The sequence below is a fragment of the Anoplophora glabripennis genome, unplaced genomic scaffold, assembly GCF_000390285.2.
Source record: "Anoplophora glabripennis isolate ALB-LARVAE unplaced genomic scaffold, Agla_2.0 scaffold819, whole genome shotgun sequence".
Classification (NCBI taxonomy): Eukaryota; Metazoa; Arthropoda; class Insecta; order Coleoptera; family Cerambycidae; genus Anoplophora; species Anoplophora glabripennis.
The window spans coordinates 83,578-100,877 of NW_019416922.1; the positions used below are offsets into that span (position 1 = coordinate 83,578).

The following is a 17,300-nucleotide window of genomic DNA, read 5'->3' on the forward strand; positions in this document are numbered from 1 at the left end:
TGGCAAAACATCCAATTAAATAAAACAAAGTAATAAAAAATACCACAAATAAATAATTACAAAAGAAGTAACTAAATTTTTGCCTTGAATTATTCCTTCAAGTTGCAGAAAAACAAGAATAAGTTCAACATAGGGGAAAGTGGGTAATATGAGAAGTTTATGTGCATGTTAAAATGCACGTATACATCGTGATTTAAATTTAAATACAGAAACTGGATTAGATTCATTACCAAAAAAATAAGTAGAGTTTGCTTTATAAACTTTTTTCCAGCGGGTCTCGGTACTCGAGATACAGGGTGTTAGAGTTTACAAAAAAATATTTTTTTCTGCCATATCTTCATAATGCGCTGACGGAATTGAATGAAATTTACTACAGCGTATTCACATAATTAGACCTTTTATTAAATGTAATGTGAGCCTTGCAGCTTTAACCAGTGGTGCTACTGGAAGTGCCGCCTCATTTTCGCAAGAAAAGTATGCCACTGCCGTTTTTTTGTACAAATAATAGGTACTGTTACATTAAATGAATGAAAAAGGTTTCTTGGTGTTTTTTAATGGTAGCAAACGTTTAGGGGATATTTGAGCTTGTTTTTACGTTTTATTAAATTTTCCTAATAAATTTATTCGTTTATTTGATGAAAACCTCCTGGTTTTAACCAGTGACGTGCTACTAAAGCGTCCGCCAAATTTTCCCAAAAAGAGAATACGCCACTGGCGGTTATTTATAGAAATAATTTTATTTTTGGAAAAAATATCAAACTAAATAATAAATAACATTAATAAATAGTAATAATAGTAGTAGTAGTAATAATTAAGTAATGAGCCCTACAATTGTTCAGAACAAAGTCCTTCAGTATCTATATACACTGACATATAATCAGGAGGAACTTATCATGACATAATTTTCCCTGAGATTATAATTTTCCTCTATTCTTTGCCACAATTCTTCTCGCGCTCATAAGCCCAAGAAAGACTGCTGCTTCAAGAATAAATAAACAAAGCTAATTATAACACTAAAACGAGATCATTGTAAAACTCACTAACTTTTAATGCAGAGAAAATAATCAATTTTTACACATGGATTTTAAACGAATAATATGTATGTGGACTAAATTTGCGCTTATGGTCTGCAAATAAGTAAATTAATTCCTAAACGGCTGCTACAATGAAAAACAACAAGAAACACTTCATTCATTCATAACGTAACGGTACCTGAATGTAACATTATTTCTACAAAAAACTGCCAAAAGTTCATGTAAACGTAGGTCGAATTATGCTTCATTTCCAAGATACAGAGTGTTTAAATTTTAATTTTTTATTTATTTTTATTAATTATTTCAGTTTTAAAGATATTGACTCGAAATTTGAAAAACGCTTTGGAGGGATAAATATACATTTTTTGGAGTGATCTGAGTATTTCTACTTGCACCAGTGGCATTCGTATAAGAATGCCACAAACTTTTTAATAAAAAAAATGAACGCTACTGACTTTCTAGTTTTGGTATTTTTTTAGAAATCCGCCATCGATTTTAAATGAAATTTGCACTTCAATTTTTTTCGTAGGATGCATCGTTTTTGAGGAAAACAAATAAAACATATTTTATTGCAAGTTGTGTATTTTTAATTTCTATTGATACATTATCTAGTAGGTTGCTGTCAATATGTCTAAATAAAATACAACCAGAGAACACAATACCAACGAGAAGCGACAGAATCGGCGGTTCCTTTGATGTTTTGTGGTCACGCTAGAGTCGACCGATTTGACAGAAACACAAACGTTTACACTGAGAGAAGTTACACTTTTGAATAGATGTACACTGAACGAACTGCATCAGTATCAAACGTTATTCATATAATACAAGGATAATTGTGGTAAAATGTAGACAAATTAGGTATAATATATAAAAAAATAAAACAAGATGTTTTACAACTAATATATTTATTAAGCAGATATAATATTTTACTGCAATATTTGAAATAATTTTTTAAAAATAGGTACCTGACAATGCTATAACTTCTTTGGGACAATCTTCCACAATTTTTGCCTCTAGCTCTTCTTGCCCATTTCTAAGTTGAGGAAACTGTATAGGTATTCCGTTTGGCAATAAGGTTATTCTTACATTCCCTTTACCAATATATTTGGTTTCGAAATGGTGTTCACAAAGCCTATAATTCTTATATACATCCACAATCCTAGGCAATAAATCGAGTCTATTGCAAGTTTCTATCCACACTCGAGCACTGCAAACAAAAATAAAAATTCTCCTAAAGATATTCTCTGTACTTATGCAATACCATATTACAAGAAAACATTCCACATTATTTTAAAAATCAAAATACTTTTTTCTGATTTACAGTTTAGAGGTAGGTACTTAAAATAATAATAATAATTACCTTTCTAATCCTTACGTAATCTCAATAGGGTTGATCCTTCACCAGTTTTGGATGAACAATCGCGAAAAGCACAATAATAACCATGCATTTTATTGATTTCAAGTTGATTCTAATTGTAGATGGAAAATACAAATAAATCCACTATCAATTAACATTATACAATACAACTGTCCACCGCCAAAAAACTATTACTCGTTTTTCTATTTATATTTGACGGCTCTGACAGCCACTGACAACTGACAACAACACAACCCAATTCGCGCATGCGCATACGAAAACTGTTAACGCAGAAAGCCTTGCTGTCGCTTCTCGTTGATATAGTGTTCTCTGATACAACCATCAAATTTCGAGTCAATATTTTTAAAACTCTTTTAAATAATTAATAAAAATAAATGAAAAATTAAAAGTTAAAGACTGTATCTCGGAAAAGAAGCATATTTCGACCTATGTTTATATGAACTTTTTTTCACAAAATAACTTCGGCAACCACCTCCTAAAATATTTCGCACTTATTTAAGTTCGTGAACATTCGAAAAATGAGATAAAACCTTATTTTCTACAGAATTGTGACTGTCCTCGGTTAAATTAAAAATAACTGTTGTAATTCTTAAATAGCACAGGAAAACAAGAAACAGTTTTTCCAACTCCATTGAATAATTTAATAAAATTCATGTCACATTTTAAAAGGCAGTGACGGAATAATTCTTGGCTTTTGACTCATGTAATAGAGCCTTAGTTTTAGAATTACAGAGTGGTTTTTAATATCTAAAGAAATTATACATTAGCTGTATCATTTTCAAATTCCAGATGAATATTTTGGCGGACTACTTTTTTTTCATTTCATTTTTTTTTAAGGGATGTAATCTAAAGAGGTACTGGTTATAATACTGAATATTTGTCATTTATTCTATTTATTTATTATTTTCTATTTTAAGTACCTAATCCTAAAGATATTTAGCAGTGCTCGCTCTTCTACGTCACCGTTAACATATGTATGTACTTATTGAAATTATTATAATAATATGCACATGTGAGGAAAAAATGTTTCCATATATTCCAAAATAAGATAATTCTTCAGGAAACTCCCTCTCAAGTAAAATTACTTCAATTGATCAAAAAAATATGTAAACAAAACTATATTTATTCCTCTCAAAACGTAAGCAAATACATCAATACTTTACACTTCTTCAGTTTAGCAAACAATTAAAATATTTGTAACACCTTCATTCATACTAATATAGATAGCATTACTAAATACAACAAGCGCGAAATTCTTCTATTTGTAAATTCTACATTTGAGATAATTATTATGGAAAATGCCAAGTAAACACTAACTTCTATAAGACATTTTGCGACATTCAACTCGTGTTCAAAATGTTACATAATATGGAAATTCTTCTAATTTAAAAAATGAATAGATATCAATTTCATGATAACAATGAAGAATATAAATATAACAAACACAATAAGAAAACTATGGAAGTTTATAATACTACTTATAGGTACCAAAATAACACAAGTTAGCCTCAGGATAACCCTTTATTATCCTATTATTTATGGCACACATCCTGGAACATTAACCGTATGTCTTCCGGACATTTAATTTCGTATGTACCAGATATTTTATTTCGCAACATATGGAAGATATCTCATTATTGTGGTAAAGCAAACATTTCTTGGGATATCCCTTGGATGTATATACCTGAGCATCCTAGGGTTGGTACATACCTACAATTTCTATCTTTCATCTTTATACAGGGTGGCCAAATGAAAACGAAACAGAGTAATTTTCAAGAACTGCGTAGAGATTGTAGAAAAACGCTAAGACCCGTCGATTTTATATTAAAGGGGACATTCTTTGCTGATATAAATAAGCATCCTTATATTACACAATACAATAAATAATTATTTACAAAAACCTATAAATTTCGGAAGTAGGTATAAATTTTTACAGTAACTAAGTGATTTCGATAACTACTGTATATAACAATAAAAATGTGTCGCTTGGTCAGCCAGAGGTTCTCTCATAATCAGATATTCTCAGGTTATCCTACTGACAGCCAATCGTATGCTCTTGGGACATAGACTGGGTGGTTATATTAATCTGTAACAAGACATCCTTCAGAGGTCGAAAAGATAACCATACATACATCCAGACATACATACATCCTCTGTCTGTCTTGAAGATAGCCTATACATAGTACAAATTATATGCTCCTGGGACATGTGGGATACCTGGGAGATTCCCTGATTTGTATCTACTTAAGATATCCCTCAGATGTCTGTCATAAAACTGAAGAGTCCAAGCCATGTCCTTGGGACATATGATGGACATCAGCGCCGTTAACCCGAATTCCAAGGGGCAGAGGGTAAATTGGAAATATCAGAAACGTAGTCTCCGTTTAGGTAATAAACAACAACACTACCTATATTTAAATTTAGTTAGAGACCATTAAATAATCACCTGGTGTTACCCCCATTAAGAAAAATAAAATTGCTTCAACATTGTTCATCATTTACAAATAAAACTGTAAGCTGTAAGAAGTGTGTACAGCAAGTTTGCAAGAAGTTTGTAACAAAGTTATAATGACCACCCAACAATGTTTCAAAGAAACATTAATTTAGCAAATTTGTTCAAAACTTCAAAATCTTTCTTAGTAATGTTCAAATATGCTTTGTACACTTTGTTTAAAAGTTAGTTATGGAATTACTAGGAACTTTCTTTTAAATATTGCCTTTTGTTTGGTTGATAATATTATAATTATTATAATTTTATTGAACAATACCAAAATGGCAAAGACTTTGACTAACATATTGAACGTCACTCTTGCCTTCCATTGTTAAGCTTTACAGCATTAAGTTTATGTCATCATAATATTTCTATAATAATTTATGACAAAATGTTAATGATAAAAATGTTAAACAGGCAAAATATTTTATAGTCAGTTAGGCTTCACCTTTTTGGTTCTGAACCATTAAGATTGCATTGTAAAGAACCCGTATGTACAAAAAATTTAATGGTTTTATTTATTTAACCATTTAATAAGCATTTCAGAACACAAATAAACAGGTTTGCTTAAAGGCTAATAACATCTCAGGAATATTGTATGTACATATTTTTTATAGATTTGGTAAAGGAAGTAATTCCCGGAAAATTCCAGATGGGGTTTATCTTTTCCAGATCATCATAATCTATTTCAACAAACTCTTTAAACCCTGCCTGCTTAGCATTCTTTTGGGATATAATAGATGTAAATACGGTGGCTGAGGTTTTGATTCCAACTGCTAAACATAACTCACGTCTAAAAATAAAATGCTAATTTAATTATAACACCAAAAATACTAAGCAATCTATTTTCTAAATTATTCGTTTCATTATTTCCTACCTGGCTCTCAAAATTTCTGTACCTATTCCTTGCCCTCTAAATTTTGGCAGAACATATAAACCAAAAGCAGTTAGATATTCGTTAATATTTAATTCACTGAATATATCCCTCTTTTTCGATGTGTATATAATTGCTGATAACACTTTTTTATATGTTTCAGATTTGCCCTAAAATAAGACAGGTAGTTGTTAGTGTCTGATACTTATTATTTCATAAGTATGATTCTGATATAATTGATACATTATCGTCTTATGGGCCTACCACACGTACAGGCTTTACCAAATGATTACTTGCACAAATCGGCTTGTAGCGAGAACTACAGGGTGATTCACTATAGAGATGGGCCCAACAAACCCTATATGACTATGCTCGATAGGGAAAGTTCTATCCAAATATGAAAAATTAACAAAGTTAATATCCGCGGCCATTTTGTTTGGACTTCATTTGTTTTTCTACTCTAATTTTCAGAAACTTCATAAAAAATCGTGCAACTTTTGTATTTCACATTTTTTTATAATTCTAAAAATAAAAAAGTTAAAGGGAGGTCAAAATATAGTGAATCGCCCTGTACGTGCATGTGGATGGTCGCACAAACCGAAGAGCCAAAAATATGGTTCGCGCAAATACGTTTGGCGTGGTAAAACTTGCAGTTTGTTAAATATGTCTGATATACGATGTATGTGGGATTTTGAAAAAAATAATTATCTATTTTACCGTTTTCTGTTATTTTCAGAGCTAGCAAAAAGAAGAACGAGATAATCTTTTCTGCGCTTTCTTATGAAAATGCTAGTTTTGCTGTCCTACGTTTCACAATTCGACTTACCCTCATCAACAAAATTTTTTAAAAATAAGGTCTCTTGAAATACATATTTTTAATTCCCCTTTTATTGGTGTTTTACTTGTTATAATTTAATCACGACAAAGACCAACACGCAAAAATACTTTCATAAAAGAAAAATTTTAATTTTGAACTGAAAATTTGATTAATTTTTTTTAGATATTTTATAATTTAGTCATATTTGTACAGTCTTTGAACAGACACAAGGGATTGCTGTAATTGTTTTTGTTTTTCAAAAAAAAAAAAATAGTAAAAACATATATGATGCATGCTTTTTATATGACTACAAATACAATCGGTAATTCTTTCGAAACTGTTTTTAATAGGAGTACTAACTTTATTGAGAAATTGCAAGAATCTATTTCTTAATTCAGAAATATGAACATTTTGTATATATTAAATTTAAATATTTTCATAATAGCAGACCCTGCGACTGTGAAAACTCGCCCGAGCGAAGTACTTTGAAGTAGAAAGAAGAATACATTGTAAATTAAAAGTGATTTAGGACTTACCTCTAAATCGCTTGCATCACCTTTTTCACTTATGGTAGTCATATTACCCCCTACAAATTCTATTTTGCCATTTTCATCTTCTGTTAGGCAAATAATACCTAATTTGTGACTAAAGGCATATCTCCATAAATCTGCAAATTCTTGCACTGCCTGTGGATCTTCCACAAAATCTGAAATGAAATAAAATAATTCCCTATATCAATATTTATTTACATTTCACTTTTTGATAGTATTTAAACAAATTATTGAAATTTTGGTTCTTCATAATTCCTTTCCAATAGATAATATGGAGAATTAGAAGAATTTCACATTAGTAGACATGTATTCTCATATTATATCATATTAGGTTATTTTATACATATTTGAGATGTATGCACAGAATAAGCTAAGCTTAGGCGACTCATTTGATTGATTATTTGTTAGGTTTAAGTTATACAGGGTGATTCATTAACAATGGGAAAATCAAAAGCTGAAGATACTACACGTGAAATGGTGACCATGGCGCAAATATGCCTTATCCGAAAGTAGATAGTTTCGGAAATACAGGGTGTTGTAAGTTAAAATTTTAAATCGTTTTTTTGCGGTTATTCTGAAAATATTAGGAACTTGAAAATTTGTAAAATTATATTTTTTTAGGCGACGAATAAGATGCGTGTTGTACTTTCAGAATTGCTCATAGAGGGCGCCACTTACGACAAATAATACCGAAAATTTAGTTAATAACTTTTTTCCTGTATGTCTAACATGAAACTTGATTCAAAGCTTGTAAGAGCTATCATTTTTCCATTAATTGTGTATTCTTGTTTCATTTCGGTATTTCGATCCGTTTTCGAGAAAAATTGATTTAACGAACACTATGTTTTGCTAATACGAGAAATTAAAAGCGAAACAAACTAAGTGTTTCTTCATGTTATTACAACAATTAACAATAAAACAAATGAAATTCGTAATAATGATTTAAAGTCGACATATTATGATTGCGTTTGACTTCGTTGGCAGCGATTTGTATTATTTGCCATAAGTCTTCACACGAACCAATAGATTCTTCCAAATAGAAAAATGAAGAGCATTGATGTCCGGACTTCTGGGTGGCCAAGTAAAAATGCTTCCACAGCTTGAAGAAGTTTCACTTTATTTAAGAAGAGACATGTGGTTCATGCACGACGGAGCTCCACCGCATTTTTCTTGGTCAGTGCGTGCATATTTAGATGCAGTTTTTCCAAATCACTGGATTGGTCATGTAATCATTTTTGTTTGGCTATCCAGAAGTTCGGACTTCAATTCTCTTGATTTTTCTATTTGGTCTCGAATGAAAGATATAGTTTACAAATAATCTATTGGCTCGCGTGAAGAGTACAAAGGGCAAAGAATACAAATCGCTGCCAACGAAGTCAGACGCAATGCCAATATGTTGTTACAAACTCGAAAATCTCTCAGAAAACGTGTAAAGTGTATCAGTGCCAACGATGGATTCTTCGAACAACTACTTTAAATCATAATTACGTATTTTATTTGTTTTACTGTTAATTGTTGTAATAACACGAAGAAATACTTGGTTTGTTTCGCTTTTAATTTCTCATATTACCAAAACATAGTGTTCGTTAAATCGATTTTTCTCAAAAATGGATCGATATACCGAAATGAATCGAGTACATAATTAATGAAAAAATAATAGCTCTTTCAGGTTTTAAATCAAGGTTCATGTTAAATATACAAGGTAAAAAGTTATTAACTAAATTTTCGGTAGAATTGGTCGTAAGTGGCACCCTCTATGAACAATGCTGAAATTACAACACGCATCTTATTCGTCGCTTAAAAAAATATAGTTTCACAAATTTTCAAGTTCTAACCTACATATTTTCAGAATAATCGCAAAAAAAACGATTTAAAATTGTAACTTTCATTACCCTGTATTTCCGAAACTATTAGCTTTTAGATAAGGCATGTTTGCGCCAATGGTCACAATTTCACGTGTAGTATCTTCAGCTTTCGACTTTCCCATTGTTAATGAATCACCCTGTATACGTGTACATATGTATATGTATTATTAAATTACATGTGTCCCATGTTTGTAATAAATTGAATTGAATTGAATTGAATTGAAAATTATTTAACAGAATTTTTTAAAAATTTGAAAAATTATCTTTAATAAATAAATAATATTCTTTGTTCACATGTTGCCGAGAGTAAGATTTACTTTTTCTCTCCCAAGTTTTGGTTAACCCCATTCAAATAATGTGCAATGTGCCATAATCGGCAAAAATATATGTTTCTGCTATTAAAAAAGATTGAAGGTACATCCGATGCCTTGATCCCTTCATTATGCTAAAAATGACTTAGTCCGAAGGTATTTTTTCTTAATTTTCACATTACTTACTTGAATATTTGCATGTAGGTTCGTCCTTTAAAAAAACCTTTATCGAGTTATCTACAAAAATATCTTCATATTCAGGCGTCAAATCCTGAACCCAATATTTTCGGGTAATTCCAGCAGAGTCCTTTCTTTCAAAAGTTCTCCAAATAGATGGAAATAGAACATTTTCTGGCCGTTTCCAGTTACTCATCTTCTTCAGAATATAATTACTTGTTTTTGCAACTAACTGGTCTATTTATATTTAATACTTCTATTTATTTGCGCTATACCGGTTAATATTGACAAGATATTATAAATATTTATAATATTTAGAGATGCTAAAAAATCAAAGAAATGTGTTTTTATGTTTATGAAAATATTTGACTATTGAGTGTGGACCATATATAACCTACAAAGTGGTGTTATATATTAAATGTCATTGCTATTCAATGTCTACTTGCACATAGTGTTACTTTGTACCTACTGGCAAGGAATGCTATGAATTGTTTTGCGCTAGTCGCACTTGTGAGATACTGATGATATTATAAACCCTTCGAAATTAAAATCAAGGTTACTTAAAAAATTAAAATCCATTTTAAATTACATATATTTTTTTTTGCGATATATATAATATATATTTAATGCGTTATATTCATTATTAGGACAACCACCCGTGTAAGTGTATACCTCCACATTTTTAGTCAATGGAAATCAATGTATTAAAAAGTCGAAGCTTACCTGAAAAATTAAAATGCTTTCCCGTTTTTTTCCGCTGTAAATAATATTTTCATTATTAGGATAACTACCCATGTCAGGTTCAAGGTAACATTATCTTATTACTATTATACTATTATCACTTATTTTTTTAATCAAGTGTTTTCACATCAGATATAATCCTACAGATATAAAATAGATATCTACATAAATCAAAATATAAATCACAATATTAAACTAAAAATAAATAAGTAGGTATGTTATTGTTTTTATTTAGCTAATGCTCTGTATTCAATTCAAATTAACTTAAAATAATTTTTGGTCAATATTTCAACACAATAAGCGGTTATGACAGAAGAATAGTGCTTGGATAATAGTATAACAATTGACTTTGTTAAACTTCTTTGATACTAACATATATTTCAATTAGGCAAAAATTGGTGCAAATTCTTCTTCCTTTTGATACAATGTAGTTATTTATATACTGTGTATGCCCATTGACTGCATTAATAGCACATTCTATATTAAAAATTAATTAAAAAAATAAGAATAATATGACGGTTCCAGAAACGCTTGGTGCTCGAGTTTCAAGATATTAAAAATTAATGAAGTGTTATAGATTCAGTCAAGTGTGTCGCCAAGGGGGGTGGGGTATGGGAAGTATCTGCCTTGTATTTAGCTCTGGAATTTTAAATTAAAAAAATTAAATTTTTATCAATTGGAATCAGAATAAAATATAAAGTAACAAAACGGTTTTATTAAAAATATTTCTGAAATAAATTAATTCATTGCACCTATTTCTACCTGTAATTTATATTTCTCCCATCCTCTCTCTTATTGTAAATTGCAGCAAAACTGTTATAGGAATTGTAATTTGTAATTATATTATTTGAACTATCTAACAATTACTTTAAGAATATATGTATTACGTAATTGCGTAATAGCGTATGTGGTTTAAAGGGCGTCATACACGGACGTCCATGATTTAATGTTTCAACGCGCATTCATGTACGTAGCGCATGAATGTTAGCGTAATTTTGACCACAGACGATGAGAGATGTTCTAAATCTTAATTGCAGTTTTGTATTAACAACGGATACACACGGTCGTGCAAATTTTAGAAAATAATGTCTGAAGAAATGTGTTTAGTGGCAGTGGCGTGCGCTATTATTGTTAAAAAGGAGGAAAGAAAAATTAAAAAGAAGAAGTACCGCTCTAAATGGTGCAAGGAATGGTTTTTAAAAAGGGAAAATTTTTCGCATGTCAAACTATTAGAAGAATTAAGACTGGAGCCAAAAACAGACTTGCAGATTTGCGTAAGTTTCCGTCTCTGGAAATTGCATCATCCTATTTGTTTCTATTTCGTTTAAAGAAAGCTTTATGCTTCGTGAACATTAAAAAATGATTTAATGAAGATTTTAGAGAAGATTTTCTCGATTTTAGTGAACAGGCAGCACCTTTTTTAGAAAATAAAAATAGGGTACATGGTACATTTGAAAGTAGGCACTACAGTATTTATATGAGTTACCACAAAGTATTTCCATGCTAGAGAGTTATCCATTGGTTAAAAAAGTATTTCTTAGATATAACACGCTACTTAGTAATTTGTAACTGTAATTATTTTTAAATTACAAGTAATTACCCAGCTCTGTACAATATAACCGATACTAGAACAATTTGCCCACTAACAAAAAAGAAGACTGAGGAAATTCTGTAATTTTACAGAAATCAGTTATGTACCGTGACAACATCCCTCAGAAGACATTGCGGTCCGAGAAGAGATCTGAACAATTGGGTAGTGTGGTAAGTGCTAGCAGGTTGCAAATGAAAAATTTCGTATCTACATACTTAATACTAGAGGGTAGCTCGCACGAAAACAACTCGTTGCAATGAATAGCCTAGGAGGCTAAGACTTCTATGGGGTTGGAGAAAACATATTATTATTATTCAGTAGGACTAAAAATGACTGATTATTTTTAAAAACAACTTGATATTATGGCACTTTTAACAATAATTACCTACTTATACAGGATGTTCAGGCCTAATTATACAAAATTAAATGGTGGAATGTACAGGTAAAAAGTGACTTTTTTGTTCTGCGTCCAAAAAAGCACAAGCAAAGAACTTTATTAATTACTCACTAACGGTAAGTTAAAATTGAACCTAATTTTGCGAGTTTATGTTTTTAAGTACGCTCTGCTTAATTCTAAACCAGAAGAAAACCTCAAAAAAAAATAGGAGGCGGTTTTACAGAAGCATTATCAGCAGTTCAATGTGAATATTGGTATTGTTGGTGGTCACATAATACGGATTATTTTTGTTCCCCAAGAAGGTTTGATTTATGCATAGAGTTATGTCCCGACACATTACAGAATTATTGTTAGGGGATATCAATAATACATAGATATGCGATATCTCGAGAGGTGGTTTAGGAGACAAGGGGACTAGAAACTTGGCTACCTCGATCTCCGGAGCGTAATCTGGTTGACTTTTATTTGTAGTGTCATTTAAAACCATTTGCTGTAAAAATCAAACTTAAGAAAGTAAATAAAATTTTAAAAAATTATCAAATCCGTGGTAGTTTTGTCGTAACACAGTTTAACACTCGAAAACGAAATAATTGTCTTATTTCTTCAAAAATGAAAATTCACAAAAAACTGGAATTTTAGGGTTTGTAATTTTTTTTGCATTTCAAAATGTCCACACCTGGAACTATGCTTCTCTATTTATATCAAATTCTTTTACGTCTTTGAATTAAATCACTTCTGTTTTAAGAAACATATATAATAATAATATCTATTTATTTATTTATCTATCTTCAAATTGTATATGTATTTGAGAACGAGTCAAAATTATTAGGTATTATATTTACACATTTATACAACATTTTTTGTTATTTTATAACCTGCCAATAATGTTCAGTTATGCATTTTAAATACATCCTGTCTAACTGCTAGATATTTTATTTTCTAATTTCTTATTACAATGGTTCTAATTTCAATTAAAATAATTAATGAAATAAATTCAGAAAACAGCACATTAATTTAATATTGACACACCTACATACATATTATAAATTTCATGCAAAATATAATACTGCTTACCTATAAATAAAAATTGTCACTACTTTTACGAATCTTCTTTTCAAAAAATCTGTTTTAAAATAGATTTATTATAATATGAGTTATGATATGCCAACGCACTAGTAGTGAAAAGTTATAATAATTGCAATTATTAAGTGTAACATTATTTATATATTAATGATTGACCTATTGCACAATAATTATTGTAACTAATTTTATTTTTAAAATAACTTTTATTTTTCAGTTACCACTAAATGAATTTACACTTTTTTATCTCCAATAAATAAATATATTAAATTGAACTCAGCACTTACAATTAGAAGAATCCAAAATAGTCATTTATCTAGTGGCAACTAAAATTTCTACATTTGAACAGAGATTTGAACTGATGTAACCATCTTATCAACGGCTTATTTTTGACCTCCCACTAGGAATTATAAAAAATAACATCTCACTGTCTCGCTCTTTCTTATATGTATTATTATTATTAATACAATTTTATACTGTCAATTGAATAATCTTATCTTAATCTTGATAAATGTAAGATTTTCGAGTTAGGCACAATTAAATACAGGGTAGCCCATCGAAAACGTACCGCAAGGCATTACAAGGTAGTAATGAACTTTTCGGCAAAATCCAAAAACAGGTAAAGTTTGCTTCTGAGGGGGACAACTTTTGGCGCAAAAAGCATAGCAAAATCTTCAACCCCCTAAGTGGGGGTGCCATCCCCCAAATTTTTTTAAATGGGAATGGGGGTCAAGTGGGGGGTCATTAGAAAGGGCTTTTAATTCTCTATACATCGATTCTTACTTTTTGAAAATCGATCCATTATTTTAGAAAATATGCAGCTTTGAAAATACGAACAATATTTTTGACGAGAAATGCGAAAATCGATTTAATTTTACTTCAAAACTTACGGTATTAGCTTGGTAAATTCCTTCAAAAGAATTCGCTGTTTTTTTTTCTGATTTGCGAATTCTTTAGCCTGATTTTGGTGAGCAAAAAATTGTCCGCTTTTTGTTTCGTATTTAGATAGGCCACAAGAAGTTGCTAGATAACTGTCTTGTGACTTGTAGTTGAAGAGTACCAATACTGCCGAGTCTTTTAAATTGATTAATTATGGTGTACTCAATTCCAGAAAGAGTAGAAATTATTGAGCTTTTTTTCAAAAACAATGAATGCGGAAATCGGGTCGCCGAACTGTTCAACCAACGGCATCCTGAGAAACATGCGTCTGGAAAAATTGTTCGCGAATTGGTGGCCAAATTTCGCGAAACTGGCTCCGTTCATAACAAAAAGAGGCAGGTTGAAAATCCGGTACTAAATGAACCTACGGAAATAGCGGTATTGGGGCAAGTGGCAATGGATAGTACGCTGAGTACAATGCAATTGGCTACTGCGACAGGAGTGAGTCGTACAAGTGTCCAACGAATATTAAAAAAATACAAATTCCATCCTTATAAGATTCGGCTAGTGCAAGAGCTAAATGAAGACGATTTTGATCGTCGTTTGCAATTTTGCGAAATAATGACTGAACGAGCGATAAACGATAATTTCCTCTTTAATGTGTGTTTTTCGGACGAGTGTACGTTCTTCTTGAATGGTTTAGTGAATCGCCATAATTGTCGTTACTGGGCTGATACCAATCCAAGGATTTTCCATGAGACACACTCCCAACACCCCCAGAAGTTGAATGTATGGGCAGGTATTTTTGGAAATTCCATTGTAGGTCCTTTTTTCCTTCCTGGAAATTTGACAGGCGATATGTACTTGGATTTACTACAAAATGTCATCGACCCAGCTCTAACAAATATCATAGAGGACGACCCTGCTTACAATGAACACGAACTGATTTTCCAGCAAGACGGAGCTCCTCCACATTACTCGCTCAATGTGCGCAATTACCTAAATGAGACGTTTCCAGGACGCTGGATAGGACGAAGAGGTGCAATTGAGTGGCCCCCTCGGTCACCCGACTTAAATCCTTTAGATTTCTTTCTCTGGGGGCACATTAAAAGCAAAGTTTACAGCACTCCACCTGATACCTTGGAAGATCTGCGAGGACGAATCATTAATGTATGTCGCGAAGTAACACCGCAAGTGCTCCAGAATGTTCGACAACGGTTTGAAGACAACCTGTATCATTGTACGCAAGTTGGCGGACAACATTTCCAGCATTTACTTGACTAATACCGTAAATTTTGAAGTAAAATTAAATCGATTTTCGCAATTCTCGTCAAAAATATTGTTCGTACTTTCAAAGCTGCATATTTTCTGAAATAATGAATCGATGTTCAAAAAGTAAGAATCGACATATAGAGAATTAAAAGCCATTTCTAATGACCCCCCACTTGACCCCCATCCCATTTGAAAAAATGTAGGGGATAGCACTTAGGGGGTTGAAGATTTTGGTATGCTTTTTGAGCCAAAAGTTGTCCCCCTCAGAAACAAATTTGACCTGTTTTTGGAATTTGCCGAAAAGTTCTTTACTACCTTGTAATGCCTTGCGGTACGTTTTCGATGGGCTACCCTGTATATTTATTTTAAAATACAGTTCAATCAATAGGTGAATGTGTGCTTAAGCCCTAGATACCTCCTATCTTTATAATAAGCATTTTTTATTACAAAAAAACTTGGTAAAAAAACAATGCTCACTGAACCAAAACGGTGTCTATATACGAGATTACTTGAAAGTAATTAACAACTATTTTTCATATATACAATGATGTTTCAAAACGGTGTTGCCAAACTTGAAAGGGTTATAGAAGACATTGCGGAAGAAAATTTCTGTATATAAACCCTTAGTCGGAAGTGAGCCGTTTTGGAAATGGAACAATTTTTGTCCAAAAACGTAATGTTTATGATGACGTTAACCCCAAAAGGCTTCGCTATTTAAGTAATTTTTATTAAGGATAACACAAAAATAATAAATTTATAATAATGGGTGGCCGAGTAAAAATGCTTACATGGCCAATCCAGCTCTTTGGAAAAACTGCATCTAAATATGCACGCACTGGCCGAGAAAAATGCGGGGGAGCTCCATCGTGCATGAACCGCATGTCTCTTCTTAAATAAAGTGGAACTTCTTCAAGCCGCGGAAGCATTTTTTCTTGGCCACCCAGAAGTCCGGACTTCCATCCTCTTGATTTTTCTATTTGGTCCCGAATAAAAGATATAGTTCACAAAGAATCTATTGGTTCGCGTGAAAAGTTGTCTCGGTAAATGTTGTGTAAAGGTGGATTCTTCGAACAATTATTTTAAATCATTATTGCGTATTTCATTTGTTTTATTGTTAATTGTTGTAATAACATGAAGAAACACTTAGTTTATTTCACTTTATTTTCTCGTATTATCAAAACATGGTGTTCGTTAAATCGATCGATAAAACAAGAGAAGATACATAATTAATGGAAAAATGATAGCTCTTTTAGGTTTTGAATCAAGTTTCATGTTAAATATACAGGGTAAAACGTTATTAACTAAATTTTCGCTAAAATTGGTCGTAAGTAGCGCCCTCTATGAGCAACGCTGAAATTGCAACACGCATTTTATTCGTCGCTTAAAAAAATATAGTTTCGCAAATTTTCAAGTTCCTAACCAACATATTTTCAGAATAATCGCAAAAAAAACGATTTAAAATTTTAACTTTCAACACCCTGTATTTCCGAAACTATCAACTTTTGGATAAGGCATGTTTGCGCCAATTGTCACCATTTCACGTGTAGTATCTTCAGCTTTCGATTTTCCCATTGTTAATGAATCACCCTGTGTATTGTCCAAACGATATGTACCTGGGACATATGGTAAGACATCTGGAGAATATTATTAACATAAGATCCCTTGAAAATTCTATGCCATAGCCAAAATCGTACACCTATAGGACATGGGGGTATATCCTATATCTTAAGAATATCTTTAGAACATTATATATATGCATATGCTATTGAACATTCAAGTTTCAATTCAACTAGAGAAAAATAGACATTTTAGGGCAACAACATCGTTGAAAGATGAAGAAAG

At 31.4% G+C, this 17,300-nt stretch overlaps 1 protein-coding gene across 1 annotated transcript; it reads right to left on the minus strand.

The window, feature by feature from the left end:
- Positions 1-5,398: 5,398 nt before the first annotated feature.
- Positions 5,399-13,704, minus strand: LOC108913832. Its single transcript, XM_018719470.1, has 6 exons — positions 13,595-13,704; positions 10,222-10,255; positions 9,508-9,821; positions 7,131-7,300; positions 5,781-5,947; positions 5,399-5,696 (listed from the first exon to the last, which is right to left on the minus strand). Exons 3-6 carry the CDS (start codon positions 9,692-9,694, stop codon positions 5,489-5,491), a joined length of 732 nt encoding a protein of 243 aa, XP_018574986.1. The 5' UTR covers positions 9,695-9,821; positions 10,222-10,255; positions 13,595-13,704; the 3' UTR covers positions 5,399-5,488.
- Between the last annotated feature and the right edge of the window lie 3,596 nt (positions 13,705-17,300).